This window comes from Ophidiomyces ophidiicola (genome assembly GCF_022830035.1).
Source record: "Ophidiomyces ophidiicola strain CBS 122913 chromosome Unknown scaffold_9, whole genome shotgun sequence".
Classification (NCBI taxonomy): domain Eukaryota; kingdom Fungi; phylum Ascomycota; class Eurotiomycetes; order Onygenales; family Onygenaceae; genus Ophidiomyces; species Ophidiomyces ophidiicola.
The window spans coordinates 437436-455611 of NW_026054649.1; the positions used below are offsets into that span (position 1 = coordinate 437436).

Below are 18176 nucleotides of genomic sequence, written 5' to 3' on the forward strand. Positions count from 1 at the left end.
AGAGCCAGTGCGATAGGTTGAAACTAGAGTAATAATTATTCGTCTGATGGTTCCAACTTCCAAGTCTGCATGTCATTTTTGGACTCTGCAGTCTATAAACTTTATCAAAGAGCAGGCGAAACATTCCAATAATACCAGAAGATCCGCCAGCAGTAGTGCGTTGTCTAGAGCTTCAGTAGCCGGGGATGGCGGCGGCAATTGATGTATAATTTGGCTGCTCTCGTGCGAGGCGCTCATGAACTGTAGCGTGTGATCATGCTGTAGAACAACAAGGAGCGAGGCAGATGCCGAGGAAGAGATAGTAATATAGTATCCCGTAAAACGCGAATACTTTTACGAAATTATGAGACGCATATTATAAAATTGAGGCCAGAGTCCAGAGCACACAAAGGCCGGGCGTTCTTCCGCCAAACTTCTTGTCGCGAAGAGAGCCTGGCGCCAAGAACGGACGGCATCGCTGATTAATCACTGGTCGGCCAGGCTTGGCATAGCTGCTGAGGAGCTCCAGCGCAAGACCAGCTTCACGGTTTTGCAGCAGTGCTTTTCATTCTCTACACCGCACTCCCAGCTATATTTGGAAAAGTAAAGTTAAAAAGTATAATTTGAATTGCCTCTTATTTTCATTTTGTTTGCCATATTCGAGACCGCCGTCATGGGAGACACCGCCGTCCAGCCCCCAATCAACGCCATTGCTCCTTCGCTGAAAGCGACTCCCGCCGATGCCATTCCTGATATCGACTCTTTGGAGGGCTGGGGAGTCAATGATGCCGATGAATATACTGTTTTAAAAAGGCTACAGCGACATCTGGAGTATGCCTCAGCTTCCACAGTCATACCTCGCCACTGACACGTTTTAGGTACATAAATTTACAGGAAGAATATATCAAAGATGAGCAAAGGTCCGCCACATTTAACTGTGTAGTCGTTCACCCTAGAATTCGTTAACCTTATTTCAGGAGTCTTAAGCGCGAACTTGTCAGAGCCCAGGAGGAGATCAAAAGAATACAGAGCGTTCCCTTGGTCATCGGACAATTTATGGAAGCTATTGATCAGAAGTATGTTTCTCATTCATGGATGAGACGACGATGCGACTGACAATATTTTGCTTAGCACCGGTATCGTACAGTCGTCCACCGGTTCAAATTATGTCGTTCGAATTCTCTCAACCCTTGACCGAGAGAAGCTAAAGCCTTCGTCCTCCGTCGCCCTCCACCGTCATTCCAATGCCCTCGTTGATATCCTCCCTCCTGAAGCCGACTCATCCATTGCTATGCTTGGTGCGAGCGAAAAGCCCGATGTCACCTATGCCGATGTTGGTGGACTGGATATGCAGAAACAGGAAATCAGAGAAGCCGTCGAATTGCCTTTGACGCATTTTGACCTGTACAAACAGATTGGTATTATACAATACCCTGGCTAATGACTTTTCTGATTGCTGAATAATTTCTATCGTTTAGGAATCGATCCACCTCGAGGTGTACTTTTATATGGCCCCCCCGGAACGGGCAAAACCATGTTGGTGAAGGCCGTGGCGAACAGTACAACCGCCAATTTTATCCGCGTCGTTGGCTCCGAATTCGTGCAGAAATATCTTGGTGAAGGACCTCGCATGGTCCGAGACGTTTTCCGGATGGCGCGCGAAAACTCGCCAGCCATCATCTTCATTGACGAGATCGACGCTATCGCGACAAAGCGATTCGACGCCCAAACAGGTGCAGATCGCGAGGTGCAGCGTATCCTACTCGAACTCCTCAACCAGATGGATGGATTCGACCAGACCAGCAATGTCAAAGTCATCATGGCCACCAACCGCGCCGACACCCTTGATCCCGCCTTGCTTCGACCTGGCCGCCTGGATCGAAAGATTGAATTCCCTTCCCTTCGTGATAGACGTGAGCGCCGTTTGATTTTCGGCACGATTGCGTCGAAAATGTCATTATCGCCGGAAGTAGACCTGGACTCTCTCATTGTGCGTAATGACCCGTTGTCCGGCGCCGTGATTGCGGCCATTATGCAGGAAGCTGGCTTGCGTGCCGTTCGTAAGAATCGATACAACATCATCCAATCTGATCTTGAAGACGCATATTCCAGCCAAGTCAAGACAGGACAAGATGCAGACAAGTGAGTTACTCCCCGTGCGAACGGGGCTATGGTCCGTACTAACTATAATGATTACAGATTTGATTTCTATCGTTGATGCTCTCTAGCGAATAGGGAATTTCCAGTATGGAATCAGGTTCTTTGTGTTTGGTGTTTTCAGGACGAAGCCAGTTGTCTCTCTCAATGCGGATACAAACGCACACTTTCAACAGGCTGGTTTGAACTTGTAGCAAAGAGAACCACTTGAATATACCTATTATGTAGCTTCTCTTCATCAAACATAATATAAATGTTAAAGCTTCCTCTGGTTCACGTAACTTTCTCGCCTCCTTCTCGTCTGAGATTAAGCTATTTGTTTGGGGGATGCACATCTCAGGGGTGATGTGTGGGATGCAGCTATTGGGTAATTTGCCTGTTACACCAGCACAGGCTGTTCCTGATAAAACTCAAAATGTGCCGCTTTGTGGGCAGCAATCGAGGGTCGAATCGCTTATTTTCTAAGTAAAGATGTGGTATGGCAGTATTCCTTTCAATACATCACGGCAAGCGTCTCCGTGGTACGGAGTGTTTTGGCCGATAAAGTCTGGTCTCCACACGCGCCGGTAGTGATGTCAACATCAACAACAAGATGCCAAGATACCGACACGTGACACTGGCGGCGCCAAATGTTCGTCATCAAGGGCGGGAACCTGACTTCATATCCGAAGCAACGGCCCCAGACTACAACCTCATTCCACTCCACCCCAACAACACAGCTCCCACCACCCACCATCTCTCCCTTCATCAACACCTATCCGAGTTGCTTAAGTTCATCAAATCATTCGTTTTTGTTACCTAATTCGAGTTTTTTAATTCATCAGTCCCTCAAAGCCCTGCGCTTCTGCCTCCTCTCTGGTTCCCAGCCACCTCGCTGACCATGAGGAACACCTTCTTGCTCGCGGCCGCCGTGCTGCTGGGCTGCACATCTGCGAAAGTGCACAAGCTCAAACTGAAGAAGATCTCTCTGTCCGAGCAGTTCGTACGTATTGCAGGTTGATGGTTGACCTCTAGGCAACCGTATTCTTCCGGGACTACGGCTAATAGCTATTTTATCACAGGATCATGCCGACATCGAAACTCAGATGAAGTCTCTTGGTCGCAAATACCTGGGTGTTAGATCAGCACATCAACAGGAAGTTCTAGCAGATCAGGCTGAACCGAACAGTGGCCATAACGTCCTCGTCGATAACTTCTTGAATGCCCAATGTAAGTTTATCATTGTTGTTCAACATGCTACCATTTCCCAGCGCTTATCAATCCACCTAGATTTCTCTGAAATCTCGATTGGAAATCCACCCCAGGACTTTAAAGTCGTCCTCGACACTGGTAGCTCCAACCTCTGGGTTCCATCCGAGCAATGTAGCTCCATCGCTTGCTACCTTCACAAGAAATATGATTCCTCGGCTTCATCTTCCTACAAGAAGAACGGGACAGAGTTCAGTATTCGATATGGCTCAGGCAGCCTTTCGGGATTTGTTTCGCAAGATACTCTTAAAATCGGTGACCTCACTATCAAAGATCAACTCTTTGCAGAGGCTACAAGTGAACCTGGCCTTGCTTTTGCCTTCGGCCGGTTTGATGGCATTCTTGGACTTGGATATGACAGCATCTCAGTCAACAAGATCACTCCACCGTTCTATAACATGGTCAACCAGAAGTTGATCGATGAGCCAGTCTTCGGTTTCTATCTTGGCGATGCAAATAAGGAGGGTGATCAATCATTCGCTACCTTCGGCGGTATTGATAAGTCCTTATACAGTGGTGAAATGATTAAAATCCCTCTTCGTCGTAAAGCTTACTGGGAGGTCGACTTCGATGCTATTGCTCTTGGCGACCAGCGTGCTGAGCTTGAAAACACCGGTATCATCCTCGATACTGGCACTTCCCTCATCGCCCTCCCATCTACGATGGCAGAACTTCTGTAAGTGTCTTATTTCATCGATACCTATCGCTTAACAGTACTAATATCGCGGCCTATTTAGCAACAAAGAGATCGGTGCAAAGAAATCATGGAACGGTCAATACACAGTGGAGTGCGACAAACGCTCATCGCTTCCAGACCTCACATTCACTCTTTCGGGTCACAACTTCACCATCAGTGCCAATGATTACATCCTTGAAGTCCAAGGCTCATGCATCAGCAGCTTCATGGGCATGGATTTCCCCGAACCCGTCGGGCCGTTGGCTATTCTTGGTGATTCTTTCCTGAGACGTTGGTACACTATGTATGACTTGGGCAACAATGTTGTTGGCCTTGCCAAAGCCAAGAACTAAAGTGACTCGGTAATTTGGTGGACGAGTGTGTGTTCTCTGCTTATCCGATAGATGGCTGAATACCCTTCCATGTCCAGACTGTGTAACATGGCCCTGGGGTCTAGATTTTCTATACTCACATTTCTAGGCTTATTGATATATCTGATTTGCTTGTTTTTTTTTTTTTTTCGGACTCGGCTTCTTGACTCAAAGTATCCAGGGAGAATTTTATCTGGAGTTGATGCGAATATTGCTTTGTTTTTGATGGCATCATTTGTGTAATCAAGTACTGGTGCAATTGCACCATCATTTGACATGTAATCGGGATCAGAAATAATATCTACCGTACGGAGTACTCCCTCCTTGACTTTCACTGAGGCACTTGTGCTCCCCTGCCTGAAGCTCCAATACTTGGAAACTCGGAGAATTGAGTGATGTCAAGGGCCAAGACACTGCACTATACGTCACAATACAGAAACATACAGCCCGAGGCTATTATTGCCTACTTCCAACACAAGTAGCTGTGTCCCGAATTTGTGCATCGAGAAGAATCTGGAACTCTTGCCATATATCAGCACAATATTTTTCATCCAGGTGAGTGCGCTAGAAATGGCGCCGTTTCGAGCGGGCCCCCAGTTCTTCATATTGAACCCTTTCATTATCATATTCGGGCATGTACGGCTTTTCTAGAATTTGCCACTTATAGCAACAGAGAAGATCAATTCTCTATGAAGTATCATTCCGAATTCAACAGGCTACTTCATGCTTGAGGGTTGAAACAATCTCTTAGCCACAGATGCGAGAGCTAACATAAACATTTTTCTATTTCAACATTATCTACTCAAGGCATGGGATCTTAAAAAGGGCATACAAGGACCTTGCCTGGTCCTGATTTTTGTTCCCGTAACATGTACGGAGTACTCCGTACTCCATACTAAATACCCATTTCAGAACGCAACACTTCATACGGAGTACCTTCCGCCAAATTTTATATTAGATGTACAGTTCGCTCTCCACAAATTCCAGCTCAACGACTTTAGCTTACATAGTTATAGAGTAACATCCTTTGCTAAGCTAATTCTAAGCTCAATTGAGCATCTGGTGTACTCCGTAGGGCATATAAAAAGCACGCAAGTTGGTGTCCATGTTATCAAACTACTGGGGCTCAACGACGTCCAGTTTTGTGCAACCTCATCTGTAGTGACCACATCGTCTCCACAGCGTCCTAAAACCATGTTTCTGTCGTGTCATGATACTTTCCCTGCTTGATGCCGGTCAGAGTCATGTAAAGGGACAAGGCTCAAACGACTTGTGATTGGCCGTAGCGTGCGCTAATACAAACATAGTTAGCGTAGAATGACGTTGATTGGAAGCTCCCGTACTGTACCGTACTAGTGGTCACATTCAGTCACCTGGCGCTTCGCTATTCTCCAAACATATGTAGCAAGGCAGCTTGCCCGCAAGCATCACAAAAGAACTTCTACTTGAACTCAACCTAACTACTGGATGCACTCTCTTTCCTCCTTCAAATTTCCTGCTACATTGATTGTGCTCCCAAGACCATTTTGAGCTCACATTCTCTGTTCCATTTAAGTACACTCAATAACAACTCACGCTCCGGGACTATACTCCTCCCCGCACAAAAATAATCCATACAGTACCATTGCGCATTCTTTATCTTCACACAAGCTAGTTTTTCTTTCAAACAACAGCTTGCGCGTCAACCACCCTACGACTTCTATATCAAAGAAACGGATTATGGGCACCGCGAAAGCCCTTTCAATTCTTTAAGGGATGCTACTGAAATTATCTTCTAGCCTTCATTATCCGATCACCGTCACCGAGCTCCTGTATCTAGCTGGCGATAGTGTCCACCAAGGCGATGCGCTCTTCGCATACTACTATCACACCACGGTGACGGAAGGAGACGGGCTAGGTAACAAACATGATGTGGTGAAGAAATTTCCAACCAAGTTCGAGAGCGCAGTCGATGGTACATTGTTAAACTGGAAAATTAGAGAAGGGCAGATCATCGAGAAGCCGTAAGTCTGATGGTTCTTTCACATAGAGGAAAAAGAGCGGAGGGAGTGGAATTGATGCATTACGCTAACCTCGAAATTTGTTTATAGGATTGATATTGCTGAAATAGATGAGCCATGTTCTCACGATGTACAGTTTGGCGGCATGTGCGCAAATTGCGGGAAAGATATGACAGTGTATGTTCACCCTGCGCGCGTTGTTTTTTTTTTTTTTCAGGTCTCGATTTACGCGTCGAATTTCGCTAACTCCCAGCCTTGAAACCCGCAGTTTCAGCTACAACACCGAAATCCTAGATTCGTCGCGAGCTCCAATTCGGATGGTCCATGATAGCGCGGCTTTGACTGTCAGTAAGGATAAGGCCACGCGCGTCGAGGAGGATGCAAAGCGCCGACTTCTCGCCTCAAGGAAGCTGTCTCTGGTCGTTGACTTGGATCAAACGATCATTCACGCGACGGTTGACCCAACTGTCGGGGAATGGCGGGAGGATAAATCGAACCCTAATTACGAGGCCGTGAAAGATGTTCGTTCATTCCAGCTTATTGATGATGGGCCCGGAATGAGGGGGTGCTGGTACTACATCAAGTTGCGACCAGGCCTGGAAGAGTTTTTGCGTAAAGTCTCGGGCCTTTATGAGCTCCATATCTATACGATGGGCACCCGAGCATACGCGCAGAATATTGCGAACATTGTGGACCCGGATCGGAGGATTTTTGGAGATAGAATTTTAAGCCGTGATGAGAGTGGTAGTCTCACGGCAAAGAATCTGCAACGCTTGTTCCCCGTTGACACTAAAATGGTCGTGATTATTGACGACCGTGGAGACGTGTGGAAGTGGAGTGATAACCTTATCAGGGTCTTTCCTTATGATTTCTTCGTTGGAATTGGCGATATCAATTCCAGTTTTCTTCCGAAAAAACAGGAGTTAAAGGGCGCGCCTAGAGGACAGGTTAAGATAAAGAAACAGCCGGAGGCCACCCCAGACGCGCAAACTGAGCCTGGAATCAACGGTTCAAGCGAGATGGATATCGATGAAAAGCCAAAGGAAGACGTCTCAACTTTGGAACAGCTCGTGACTATGGGAGGTGGTAATAACCCCGTGCTACTCCAGGAGCAAACCAATCAACAAGAAGAGCTCATTGCACATCAAGTTGAGGAACGACCACTATTGCAAAAGCAAAAACAGCTTGACGCAGAGGACGAAGCTGCTGAAATGCAGGCTGCGGAAAATGGAGATTCGGCTAGCGATGACTCTCAAGATTCATCGAAACATCGCCATCACCTTTTAGAAGATAATGACACAGAGCTCTTTCAATTGGCAGAGAGATTGAGACTGATCCATCAGCGTTTCTTTGAAGAATACGACAGAAAACGTTCTCTATCTCTGGGGGGTCGAGTATCAGCGTTGCGGGGCGAAATTGTTCCCACCAAAGACAAAGGCATTGACCTTCGCACTGTCCCTGATATCAAGGTTATCATGCCACAAATCAAGCGAAAAATACTGGAGGCCATAGTTGTCGTTTTCTCCGGCGTGCTGCCTCTTGGAACTGACACACAAAAAGCGGATATTTCGCTTTGGGCAAAGAGTTTCGGAGTCATTATCACGCAAAAAATCGACTCGAGGACCACCCATCTCGTTGCAGGGAGAAATCGCACAGCTAAAGTTCGAGAGGCGACAAGATACCCGAAAATCAAGATAGTCACGATTCAGTGGCTTCTGGATTCTCTGGTACAATGGAAACGTCTTCAGGAGGAGCCTTACCTGGTTCCGGTCCACCCTGATGACCGCGGCGAGCCGATTAATTTAGGAAGTAGCTCCCAAGAACCAAAGGACCTGGACGATCCTGGCTATTTGTCGTCTTCTGAAGACGACATTTCAATGGATGACGACGATATGGATTTTCTAAAAGGCAATAGCCAAAGCGAAGAGTTGGGCACGGCCGATGAGGAGATATTATTGTCGACGGGCCTTGATGAGCACTCACGGATAGGATACGATGCTGATGAACAGGCTGAGGTACACGATGAACTCAAAGCGTTTCTAGGCAGTGACAACGAAGAAAGTGAAAGCGACAGCGATGCCTCAATATCTCAACGGTCGATGGTCGTGACAACCGATAGAAAACGCAAACGCGATCTAGAAAGCGACGAGAGCGGAGGAGAAGGACCTGCCCTCGAGGACCACCAGCTGCAAGCCCATCCCGGTTCGCGATTGTCCCAGAAGATCAAACGATCCCATGAGCGGACAACGGGGCTCAAGGAGGTGTCCAATGCCGCTTCGATCAGTACAGAAGACACACATTCCGAGACGCCTGCTGCGCAAGGAAGTGGCGAAGCTTCAGGCATCCCTAATGCAGGAAGCGAGGTGCAAGTCGCAGCTGGTAGCAGCAGTCAACCTGAGGCCGACGTTGAAGTTAAACACGGGATTTCTTCCAACGATGACAACGGAGACGATGACCAAGATGAACTAGAGCGCGAAATGCTGGCTGCATTTGAAAACGAGGACTGGGAAGAAGAGACGGGCGACAGGAACATGAGTGATAATGGATAGAGGTGGAAACCCTGTCTATTTGCACTAATACGGCATTTTTGTTTGTACCACTTCTCTCCAGGGGCAGGCTTGACCCTCTCCCACCCTCATTTTTTTACCTGTCGCCATGCATTTGAATGATGACCTCTCGGCATAGCGAGGCGTTTACTATTTTACCCTCTCCGCGGTCCTGGGATGGCATGTTTCAATTTTGTTGGTGTGACTGCTATGGTGTTTGGGAAAGCAAGGGCGTGTGTGGGATTTGCTTTATTTGTGCGGGTGATAGTTTTGAGCTTCTGATATTGAATTTAGTGGGGGTTGGATTGCTATCAGCGCTTACCATCTGGGGTGAATTCTGGCCCAGCAAACCTTTCATTTTCTGGGATAAGTACCTATAGCTATGACTACATGAACCTGACCAACTACTGTTTTCCAGCCGCTATTCATAATGGAATGTCGATACAAATGTTCTACGCGGACACTTCAGTCTACATCTGTTTGCTTTTGATGGAAAACTTGCCAAGACTGTTGGTTTAGTTTGGTTACTAGATACTAGCCAGGCGGGAGGAGCTCACAACGTCTTCCGTCTTCCAAACCTCCACCATCCATTCACCCCAACCACACAATGTTATTTTCCTGGTTTCTTAGACCTGTTTAGCACTTTTGGGGATTTTCGTTAGCCTGGGCTGGTACACAAATAATGACTGGCCTTAAAAGCGCATGTCTCTACCCTTTCACCACTATTCATTATATTTGATGATTTACTATTAAGCCAATTGGGCATAATAGTGAAATATGTTTGCGAGACCTATAACAATCAACCTGGGTCTTGCGGGGCTAGGCAAAGAACCTAGCCTGACATGAAAGCAGAGCCGCTCATTTCCATAGTCTGTATTAACGGAACTTCCTGGGAGCCTGAAACATGTGCAAGATCATGTCTCCCCCCATAAGCAAATGGATACCACTTATTGTTCCTCTTCGGCTTACAACACTGCATATAAACTGCTGAGATCTTCTGCTATCTTTTCTAACATGGCCCTCATAGTATGAACATACACCGTACATTCATATCTAATATTCTCTTCTTCTTTCTTACCTTAGAAGTTGCAAAGTTTCACGGACACTCCTACTAATTAAACAAGATGATCGAATCAGATGTGATAAAAAATAAACTCAATATTATTGACAAAGTCAGAGCCCGTGGTGTTGGAGACCATATCGCCCTTCCGCAGCTGGTCGTTTGTGGGGATCAATCGGCTGGTAAAAGCTCCGTTCTAGAAGGCATCACAGGAATCCCGTTCCCTCGGAAAGACGGCTTATGCACCAGGTTTGCAACTGAAATAATTCTTCGACATGCTGTTTGTGATCGCACTATTACGGCGTCTGTCATACCACACGCTTCACGAGATCCGGAAAAGGTAGGGGTTTTCCGTCAGTACTCTCGTTCGCTCTCTAGCTACGACGAGTTACCAGTGGTTATTGAAGAAGTTTCGCGGCTTTTTGGGCTGAAGGGATATTCTGAAAATGATAATGCCCCAGCATTCGCAGCCGATGTATTACGAATTGAAGTGATTGGTGATACTGGTCTTCATCTAACTATTGTGGATCTCCCGGGTCTTATTGCTGTATCGGAAGATGAAGACAATATTGATATGGTCGGAAAATTGGTGGATTCTTACCTGGAAAATTCACGTACAATTATCCTCGCCGTTCTGCCAGCGCCTAGTGATATCGAAACACAAAAGATCATTCAACGTGCACGGCATTTCGACAAACCTGGAGAGAGGACTGTGGGAATTCTTACCAAGCCTGACCTTATTAACAAGAATACAGAGGGGAAAGTTGTTCAACTGCTGCGAAATGACGGCCCGACCAAGCTAAAGCTTGGTTTTTATCTGCTGAAAAATCCTGACCCGGATGGACTGAAGCGAGGAATCACTATAGACGAACGGAAATCAAAAGAGCTACAGTGGTTTCAGGCTCAGAAGTGGTCTAAACATAGGCCTGATTACAGTCGAATTGGAGTGGATGCCCTAAGAGCATCTCTTCAAACCCTCCTGGAAGGACATATCGAAAGGGAATTACCCAAGGTACAGGCGGATGTATTCGAATTGCTGAACAAGGCCGAAAAGGATCTCGAAGCGCTAGGTGAGGAAAGGAAGACAGTCCTTGAGCTACGACTATTTATCTCAAAACTTGGCAGCACCTTTTCAAACCTGGTGGCCTCAGCTACCGATGGAACATATCAGGGGACTGTGCCAGAATTCTTCTCCGAAGCAAGGGAGCGGCTTTTGCACAACAGGTTACGAGCGCGTATTCATCTCTTAAATGAGGAGTTTGCGGGATACATGCGACAATATTCTTCTAAAAGACGACTTAATCAGCGCCCCAATGACGAAAGACTGCTGGATATTAAACGCCATCTTGTTTTAAGTATGCCGCTGGATACTAAGACGTATGCGCAATTACTAGCACTGGATGAACCTGAAATCGTATCAACTGGCGAGTTTCATGCTCATGTAAAGATGGTAAGAAATGTTAACCTTGTTTAATTTATGTTTCTTTCCTAGCTGATAATATCTCGAGACATACCAAAATACCCGGGGGCTTGAGCTTCCAGGTAATTGCAACCATACTCTTCTTATGGAGCTTTTCCACGAGCAATCAAACCACTGGCCTGTCGTGGCAAAAAGACACACTCAGTCGGTTCACAATCTCGTACGGGACTTCGTGGACAGAGTTTTGAAACAGGTTGTTAGTGAAGAACACGTACGCTTGGAACTTCATCGCGTTATCAATTCAAGGCTAAGGGTAAATTTGGACGATGCGCTAGATGAGCTTGAGAAGATTTGCCGAGACGAGAAGTTTCAGCCGATAACATACAACCATTATTTCACTGACAATATTCAAAAGATCAGAAACCAGGGGCTAAAAGAGGCGGTTGCAGAAGCGTTTGATGAAATAAAGTGGACACCTACCTACACCCACATCGACAAGGCAAAAGTATTGAACGAGGTGCAAAACGCCATTATTGTTGATATGAACGAGCAAACATGTCAGGAAGCCACGGCAGCGCTCGATGCCTATTGCAAGGTAAGTAAAATCACCATGCGGTGGACATCAAGCTGCACTGTATGCTAACACGCAGCCATGTAGGTCGCGATGAAGACTTTTGTCGATAATGTTTGCCGCCAGGTGATCGAGAGACACATCGTTTCCAAGCTGCCCAATGTGTTCAATCCCACGACCGTGCTCTCGTTAACCGACAAAGAGCTCCAGAAGATCGCAGCGGAGCCGGGATCGAAGACTGAGCGGAGAAAGGAGCTTACCCATTTGGTCAGCATGCTGAAGGAGTCTCTGGACGACTTGCAGTGCTAGAATGTTTTTAGGGGTTGGTGTTCAGGAGGTGTTGAAACATAGATCGATCAGGATTCGTTAACTATGACTGGGTTTTGGGGGCATCGGGTGTTCAACCACCATATCTGCCACGATACAAAGAGAGAGCGATGTGCATTTTTCGACATTCTCGGGATACATTAACAAAATTGGGTATACTATTGTTGTTAGATTCTTTTTCTTTTCCATAGAAGCAGCGGAATTATCGGATAATAAATGAAGTCCAAAAAAATGTTGAGGATTCGATCTCGACGCGACTCGAACGCGCAATCTTCGGTGCCGAAAACCGACGCCCTGCCATTGGGCCACGAGACCATTATTATTGGTAGGATAGAACATGTTGAAACTAAACATAGCATTTAGAATAAATGGAAGTCTATCGACACCCAACCCGCCCAAATGTCCAGATTCTACAAGAAAGCATTAACAGAGAGTTGCCGGCGCAAAGCACGACGGACACTTTTTTAAGTTGATTACTGGGGTAACTACTACGGAGTACGGAGTACGCGTGTAGACGCGTGGCTGAGTCATCGTCAGATCAAAACACGATAAGCTTTGACGGACTAATTGAGCCTTGAAGAAGGCTTTTCAGTGGGTCTCGAGTGAGCCAGCGTAGGGCTGTAGACAAAGATTTAAAACAAAAAAAAAAAAAAAAAACACCCCAACTGTGTATGTATGTGTATAGATGGGCCAAGCCTGGCTTCCTCGCCCCTCACCCCAAAAAAAACGCCAGGCAGTTTTTTGTATCGCTAAATAGCAGATGTATATAGAAAAACAAGAACGAGAAGAAAAAAGAGATCTGGCTGGTGGTGGGAAATTACCCTGGAGAAACTCCTGCTGATGTATGGAAAAAAGGGACCTAAAATGCGTGGCGTCGTCAAGATCTAGAGCGGGGGCATATAGTATGTACGTTGAAGTCGAGTTGTGTGAATGGGCATGTGGGGGGAAGGGCCTAGAAACTGCCCCGGCGGACCTGCATGGCCATGAAGAGCATCCAGACGAAAAAGATGGTGTTGACCAGGCTGAATGAGAAGGCGGCCTTCCAGCAATTACCTGGTAAAGTGTCAGCAGTAAAGCAACACGCGACAACAAAAACCATTAAGGGGAGCGCACGCACAGATATTCCACTGGGTCAGCCAGGCGAGGGTGTTGATGCTGGCGCCGCGATAGACCATGGCCTCGACGTAGTTCTGGCAGTTGGCGTTGACGCTGGCGACGGCGCCGTACAGCTGCAGCGAGATGCCGATGAGGCCGGTCAGCCACAGGGTGAACAGGATGAACGAGCCCAGCAGGATGATCTCGGGGATCAGCTTGTTCTGGAAGATCAGGAAGACGACGAGCAGCACGAAGGCCACGCCCAGGCTGCCGGTGGCGACCATGAAGGGGAAGATCCTGGGCGGGAGAGAGAGAGAGACTTGTTAGCCATTTGGTTGTTTGGGGGTGGGGGGAGACGGATGGATGGAGGACGCACCACGGCGTGGGCAGGCGCATCTGGTCCTGCACGACCATGAACCAGCTGAAGATGCCCAGGCAGGTGGCGGAGGCGGCCAGCACGATCAGGATCCAAAGGTTGAGCTGGATCTCGGGCCAGTGGAACTTGCGCAGGCGCACGGTGGTGGTGGTGGTGCGGCGGGTGGTGGCCATGGTGGGAGTGTGTGAGGTGAGAGGGTGAGAGGACGATAGGATGAGAGAATGGGAAGCGTGTGGTGCGTAGAGAGGACGAGCGAGGGCGATGCCACGGGGAGGACGGCGAGGCGGGCGCGTGGGGAGAGTCAGGCCGCTGTGCAGCGGGCGAGGCGAGGGGCGGGCGACGTGCGCGACTCTCCCCGGTGGTAGGCGTGGAAGAGAGGAGTAGGCGTGGAGGAGAGGAGTAGAGGTGGGAGAGGTAGTAGAGGAGGTGAGTTGGGTGGTGGTGGTGGTGGTGGTGGTGGTGAGGGAGAGTGAGGGTGTTGACAGCACAACGGCGATCGTCGCAATCGGGTGGTTGGCGCGAAATGCGGTGGCGGGTACATCCCCGTCGATTAACTACAGAACTACATACTCGGTACACACAGTCTATATCATATACATCGTACATACATACATTCCTACAGCAGCGTGTCGCCCAGCGCACTGCGGATCAGCGAGCAGCCGGCGCGCACGGTCTCGGCGGCGCCGGCGGCCTCGAGGCTGGGGTTGACCTCGACCAGGTCCATGGCGACGAGGTTGCCGGTCTCGTGCACGCACTCGGCGATGAAGTCGCCCTCGCGCAGGGTCAGGCCGCCGCGCACGGGGGTGCCGGTGCTGGGCGCCCACTGCGGGTCGAGCGCGTCGACGTCGAACGAGAGGTGGATGGGCGTGTCGGCGCCGATGTGCGCCAGCGCCATCTCGACGACGCGGCCGATGCCGTGCCTGGGGGGGAAAATAAGAAGCGGGCCATGGAGGAGAGGACGCACGAAGACTCACTTGTCGACGTCGTGCATGCTAAAGGCGCGGATGCCGTGCTCGCGCAGCAGGGCCTTCTCGGCGCGGTCGACGTCGCGCAGGCCGATGTACACCAGCTTGCGGCAGCTGATGCGGTGGTGGTCGCGCAGCCAGCCAAACACGTCGGGGCGGTCCTCGCGCGCCAGCCCCGTCAGGAAGGCCAGCGGCATGCCGTGGATGTTGCCGCTGGCGCTGTCCTCGGGCCGGTTGATGTCGGCGTGGGCGTCGACCCAGATGACGGCCATCTCGCGGCCGGCGTGGCGCTCGCGCACCGCCCGCGCCGTGCCCGCGATGCTGCCGATGGCGATCGAGTGGTCGCCGCCCAGCGTCAGCACCAGCCGCCCCGCGCCCGCGTGCTCGTACACCTGCGAGGCGAGCTGCTCGCACACCGCGCTGACCGCGCGCGGCTGCTTCATGCCGCGCACGTCCGGGTCCTCGGCCGGCAGCACGGCCGCGTAGTCGTGCACCTGTCCGTCGTGGTGGATGGCGTAGCCCAGGTCGTCGCGCAGCTGGTCGAGGATGCCGGCGTCCAGCAGCGCCGCGGGGCCGGCGTCGACGCCCTGCTTGCACTGGGGGTGTTAGCGGAGAGTAGAGCAGAGCGGGTAGTAGTAGCAGAGCGAGTAGTAGGAGAGGAGCGGAGAGTAGAGCAGAGCGAGTAGTAGGAGAGGAGCGGAGAGTTAGAGCAGAGCGAGTAGTAGGAGAGCAGAGGGGCGAGATACTCACCTGCCCGCCGGAGAAGCCCACGGCCACGACGCCGAGCTCATGGCCGCGGCTGATGAATTTCTGCGCAATCGTGCTGGGCGCGGTCATGGCGAGGGTGAGAGAGGATGCGATGGTTGTTCTTAACGGCAGACGGGCAGCCCGACTCGTCCACGGCCAGCTTTATACCTGCCGGCCGGCGGATACCAGCGGGCGGCGGGCCGGCTGCAAATGCTGTTAGGGGAACGCGCTGGCCGCGAAGTACAGTTTTAAGAGAGCCGCGCCGCTAGCTGGCGGCCTGGCTCCGCCCGCTGCGACGCTGCGTCGTATCGTGCGAGTCTTGTATGAAACTACGGAGTATTCGTGGTATAGCTATTCTACTCTATCGTACACTGCCCCGCCCGCCGCGCCAGCTCCCGCTCCAGCGCCGCCCGCGCCCGCCCCGGCTCCATACGCCCGCGCCCGCCCGCGCGCATCATGCACCCGAGCAGCCAGGCCGGCTTCGCCTGGCCGCCGCCCGCCGCCGCCTCGTCGACCACGCGGCGCGCCAGCGCGTCGTACTCGGCGTCGGCCAGCGCGGCAAACGCCAGCCCGTCGTCGGCCACGATGCGCGCCACCGGCCGTCGGTCGCCGTCGAACACGCGCGCCAGCACCGCCTTGGCCGCGCCGCCCGTCAGCGCCCGCCGCGCCACCAAGTGCACGATCTCCGCCAGCGCCGTCGCCGGCACGCGCCCGGAGTCCCACGCCTGCGCGCGCGCCCCGAACAGCCCGCCCAGCTCGTGCAGCGTCCAGTTGGCCAGCGCGCGCCCGCCCGCGACCCCCGGCGCTGTGGCTGCCGGCTCGGCGGCTGCTGCTGCTGCCTGCAGGGCCGCCAGCGCCGCGACCGCGGCCTGGTAGTACTCCAGCCGCGCGCCGCCGTCCAGCGCCACCAGCGCCTGCGCGTCGGCCGTCGACAAGCCGTAGCGCGCGTCGTGCGTCAGCTGCGCCACCAGCGCGTCTGGCAGCGGCGGCTGCGTGGCGCGCAGGACCGCCAGCAGGTCGGCGCCCACGACCACGGGCGCCAGGTCGGCGTCGGGCATGTAGCGGTAGTCGACGGCGCCCTCCTTGCCGCGCAGCCGCCGCGTGGCCGCGCCGCCCAGCGTCCACGCGCGCGTCTCGCCCGCCACCGCGCCGCCCGCCGCCAGCACCGCGATCTGCCGCCGCCGCTCCGCCGCCACCGCGTCCTCGACCGCCTTGAAGCTGCTCAGGTTCTTGATCTCCGTGCGCTGGCCCAGCGCGCCATCGCCGCGCCGCCGCACCGACACGTTGACGTCCGCCCGCAGCCCGCCGTGCTCCATGCCCGTCGTCGCCGCCCCGCACGCCGCCAGCACCGCCGCCAGCTTGCGCACGCACGCCGCCGCCGCCGCCGCCGAGTGCAGCTGCGGCCGCGTGACGATCTCGATCAGCGGCCGCGACACGCGGTTGAAGTCCAGCGCGTACGTGCGCCCCGGCAGCTCCTGCGACTTGGCCGTGTCCTGCTCCAGCTGCAGCTGCTGGATGCCCACCTCCACGCACGCGCCGTCCGCCGCCGCCAGGCCGTCGCGCGCGTACAGCCGCAGCACGCCGTTCTTCGCGTACGGTTCTATTCTGGCGTGTCAGCGGGAGAGGGAGAGCTAACCCACGGCAGAGGAGATCCATACCGTAGTACTGCGTGATCTGGTAGCCCGCCGGCTGGTCGTGGTAGAAGTAGTGCTTGCGGTCGAACCGGCTCACGCGCTGCACGTCGGCCTCGAGCGCGATGGCCGCCCGCAGCGCCGGGATCAGCGTCTCCGCCTGAAAGATCTGTTGCCCGCCCATTCATCAGACATGGAACCTCTCAAAACATATCTAGATTCACGTCTGCACTCACTGGCTGGCTGCCCGGGAACGCCAGGTCGAACAGCGCCACATTCGAATTCGGCTCGTCGTCCTGCGCACTCGACGCCCCTAATCATCGCACACCCTTAGCCCCAGTCCCAATCCCAGCCCAGTCCCTCTCTCTCTCTCTCTCTCTCTCTCTCTCTCTCTCTCTCTCTCTCTCTCCCGCTCACCTGAAAACAGCTTCGCATCCGTATCCAGCTGCGCATGCACCTCAATGCCCACCGTCAACTCCCACTCTCCGTCGTCGTCGGCCTCGTGCAGCTCCTCCACCGCCGCGCGCCGCTTCTTCGCTCTCGCCTTCTCCTTCAACTCCTTCCGCAGCGGCACGATCACCCCCGCCGCCGCCTCCTCATTGTTCGTGTGAGTGTCCGTGCTGAGCGCGCGCGTGGGCAAGCTCCGGCCAGCGAGACAGTGTGTGGTGGGTGCATGGCGGAAGAGACGCGGGGGAAGGCGCTGCGCGCGCGAGAGCGAGAGCGAGAGTGCGCGCCGCCAGATGCTGTGCTGCAGCGCTGTATGCATGGCCGAGGGGGGGGGGACAGCAGACGGGGGCGAGGCGAGCGCGAGGCGAAGTCGGGTTGCGTTGGGAGTTGGGAGTGGAAGGCCAGCTACGGCGTGGTGTGTTGGTGGTAATGGGTGGTGCTGTGGACCGCCGTAGCCTGCTATCTTATCGCGCAGTCACGCGGCACTACCAAGTTCTACGGCAGTCTCTCTCTCATACGCTGTTCTGGTCAGTGCTATCCATCTTCCGCACGAAGTATGG

General features: G+C 52.3%; 6 protein-coding genes and 1 non-coding gene across 7 annotated transcripts; 4 read left to right on the forward strand and 3 right to left on the reverse strand.

Moving 5' to 3' along the window:
- Positions 1 to 652: 652 nt before the first annotated feature.
- Positions 653 to 2197, forward strand: RPT3 (26S proteasome regulatory subunit 6B; the record flags this gene model as incomplete). The annotated part of the gene is made up of 6 exons (XM_049252099.1): positions 653 to 810; positions 858 to 899; positions 957 to 1055; positions 1111 to 1397; positions 1458 to 2121; positions 2179 to 2197. The coding sequence occupies 6 exons, from the start codon at positions 653 to 655 to the stop codon at positions 2195 to 2197; spliced, it is 1269 nt and encodes a 422-aa protein (XP_049108982.1).
- Positions 2198 to 3016: 819 nt separating this feature from the next.
- Positions 3017 to 8980, forward strand: fcp1 (CTD phosphatase Fcp1; the record flags this gene model as incomplete). Its single annotated transcript, XM_049252100.1, has 7 exons — positions 3017 to 3118; positions 3198 to 3345; positions 3406 to 4060; positions 4122 to 4364; positions 6210 to 6434; positions 6522 to 6608; positions 6685 to 8980. The coding sequence occupies 7 exons, from the start codon at positions 3017 to 3019 to the stop codon at positions 8978 to 8980; spliced, it is 3756 nt and encodes a 1251-aa protein (XP_049108983.1).
- Positions 8981 to 10101: 1121 nt separating this feature from the next.
- On the forward strand, positions 10102 to 12337 carry LOZ57_003046 (uncharacterized protein; the record flags this gene model as incomplete). The annotated part of the gene is made up of 3 exons (XM_049252101.1): positions 10102 to 11487; positions 11546 to 12052; positions 12116 to 12337. 3 exons carry the CDS (start codon positions 10102 to 10104, stop codon positions 12335 to 12337), a joined length of 2115 nt encoding a protein of 704 aa, XP_049108984.1.
- Positions 12338 to 12598: 261 nt separating this feature from the next.
- On the reverse strand, positions 12599 to 12670 carry LOZ57_003047. The gene has a single exon. It is a non-coding gene; the product is annotated as a tRNA-Arg (tRNA).
- Positions 12671 to 13338: 668 nt separating this feature from the next.
- Positions 13339 to 13866, forward strand: LOZ57_003048 (uncharacterized protein; the record flags this gene model as incomplete). Its single annotated transcript, XM_049252102.1, has 1 exon — positions 13339 to 13866. The coding sequence occupies one exon, from the start codon at positions 13339 to 13341 to the stop codon at positions 13864 to 13866; it is 528 nt and encodes a 175-aa protein (XP_049108985.1).
- A 576-nt stretch (positions 13867 to 14442) lies between these two features.
- Positions 14443 to 15628, reverse strand: CAR1 (Arginase, catabolizes arginine to ornithine and urea; the record flags this gene model as incomplete). The annotated part of the gene is made up of 3 exons (XM_049252103.1): positions 14443 to 14746; positions 14801 to 15387; positions 15542 to 15628. 3 exons carry the CDS (start codon positions 15626 to 15628, stop codon positions 14443 to 14445), a joined length of 978 nt encoding a protein of 325 aa, XP_049108986.1.
- A 266-nt stretch (positions 15629 to 15894) lies between these two features.
- LOZ57_003050 (uncharacterized protein) lies at positions 15895 to 17935 on the reverse strand (the record flags this gene model as incomplete). Its single annotated transcript, XM_049252104.1, has 4 exons — positions 15895 to 17138; positions 17197 to 17338; positions 17406 to 17482; positions 17587 to 17935. The coding sequence occupies 4 exons, from the start codon at positions 17933 to 17935 to the stop codon at positions 15895 to 15897; spliced, it is 1812 nt and encodes a 603-aa protein (XP_049108987.1).
- Between the last annotated feature and the right edge of the window lie 241 nt (positions 17936 to 18176).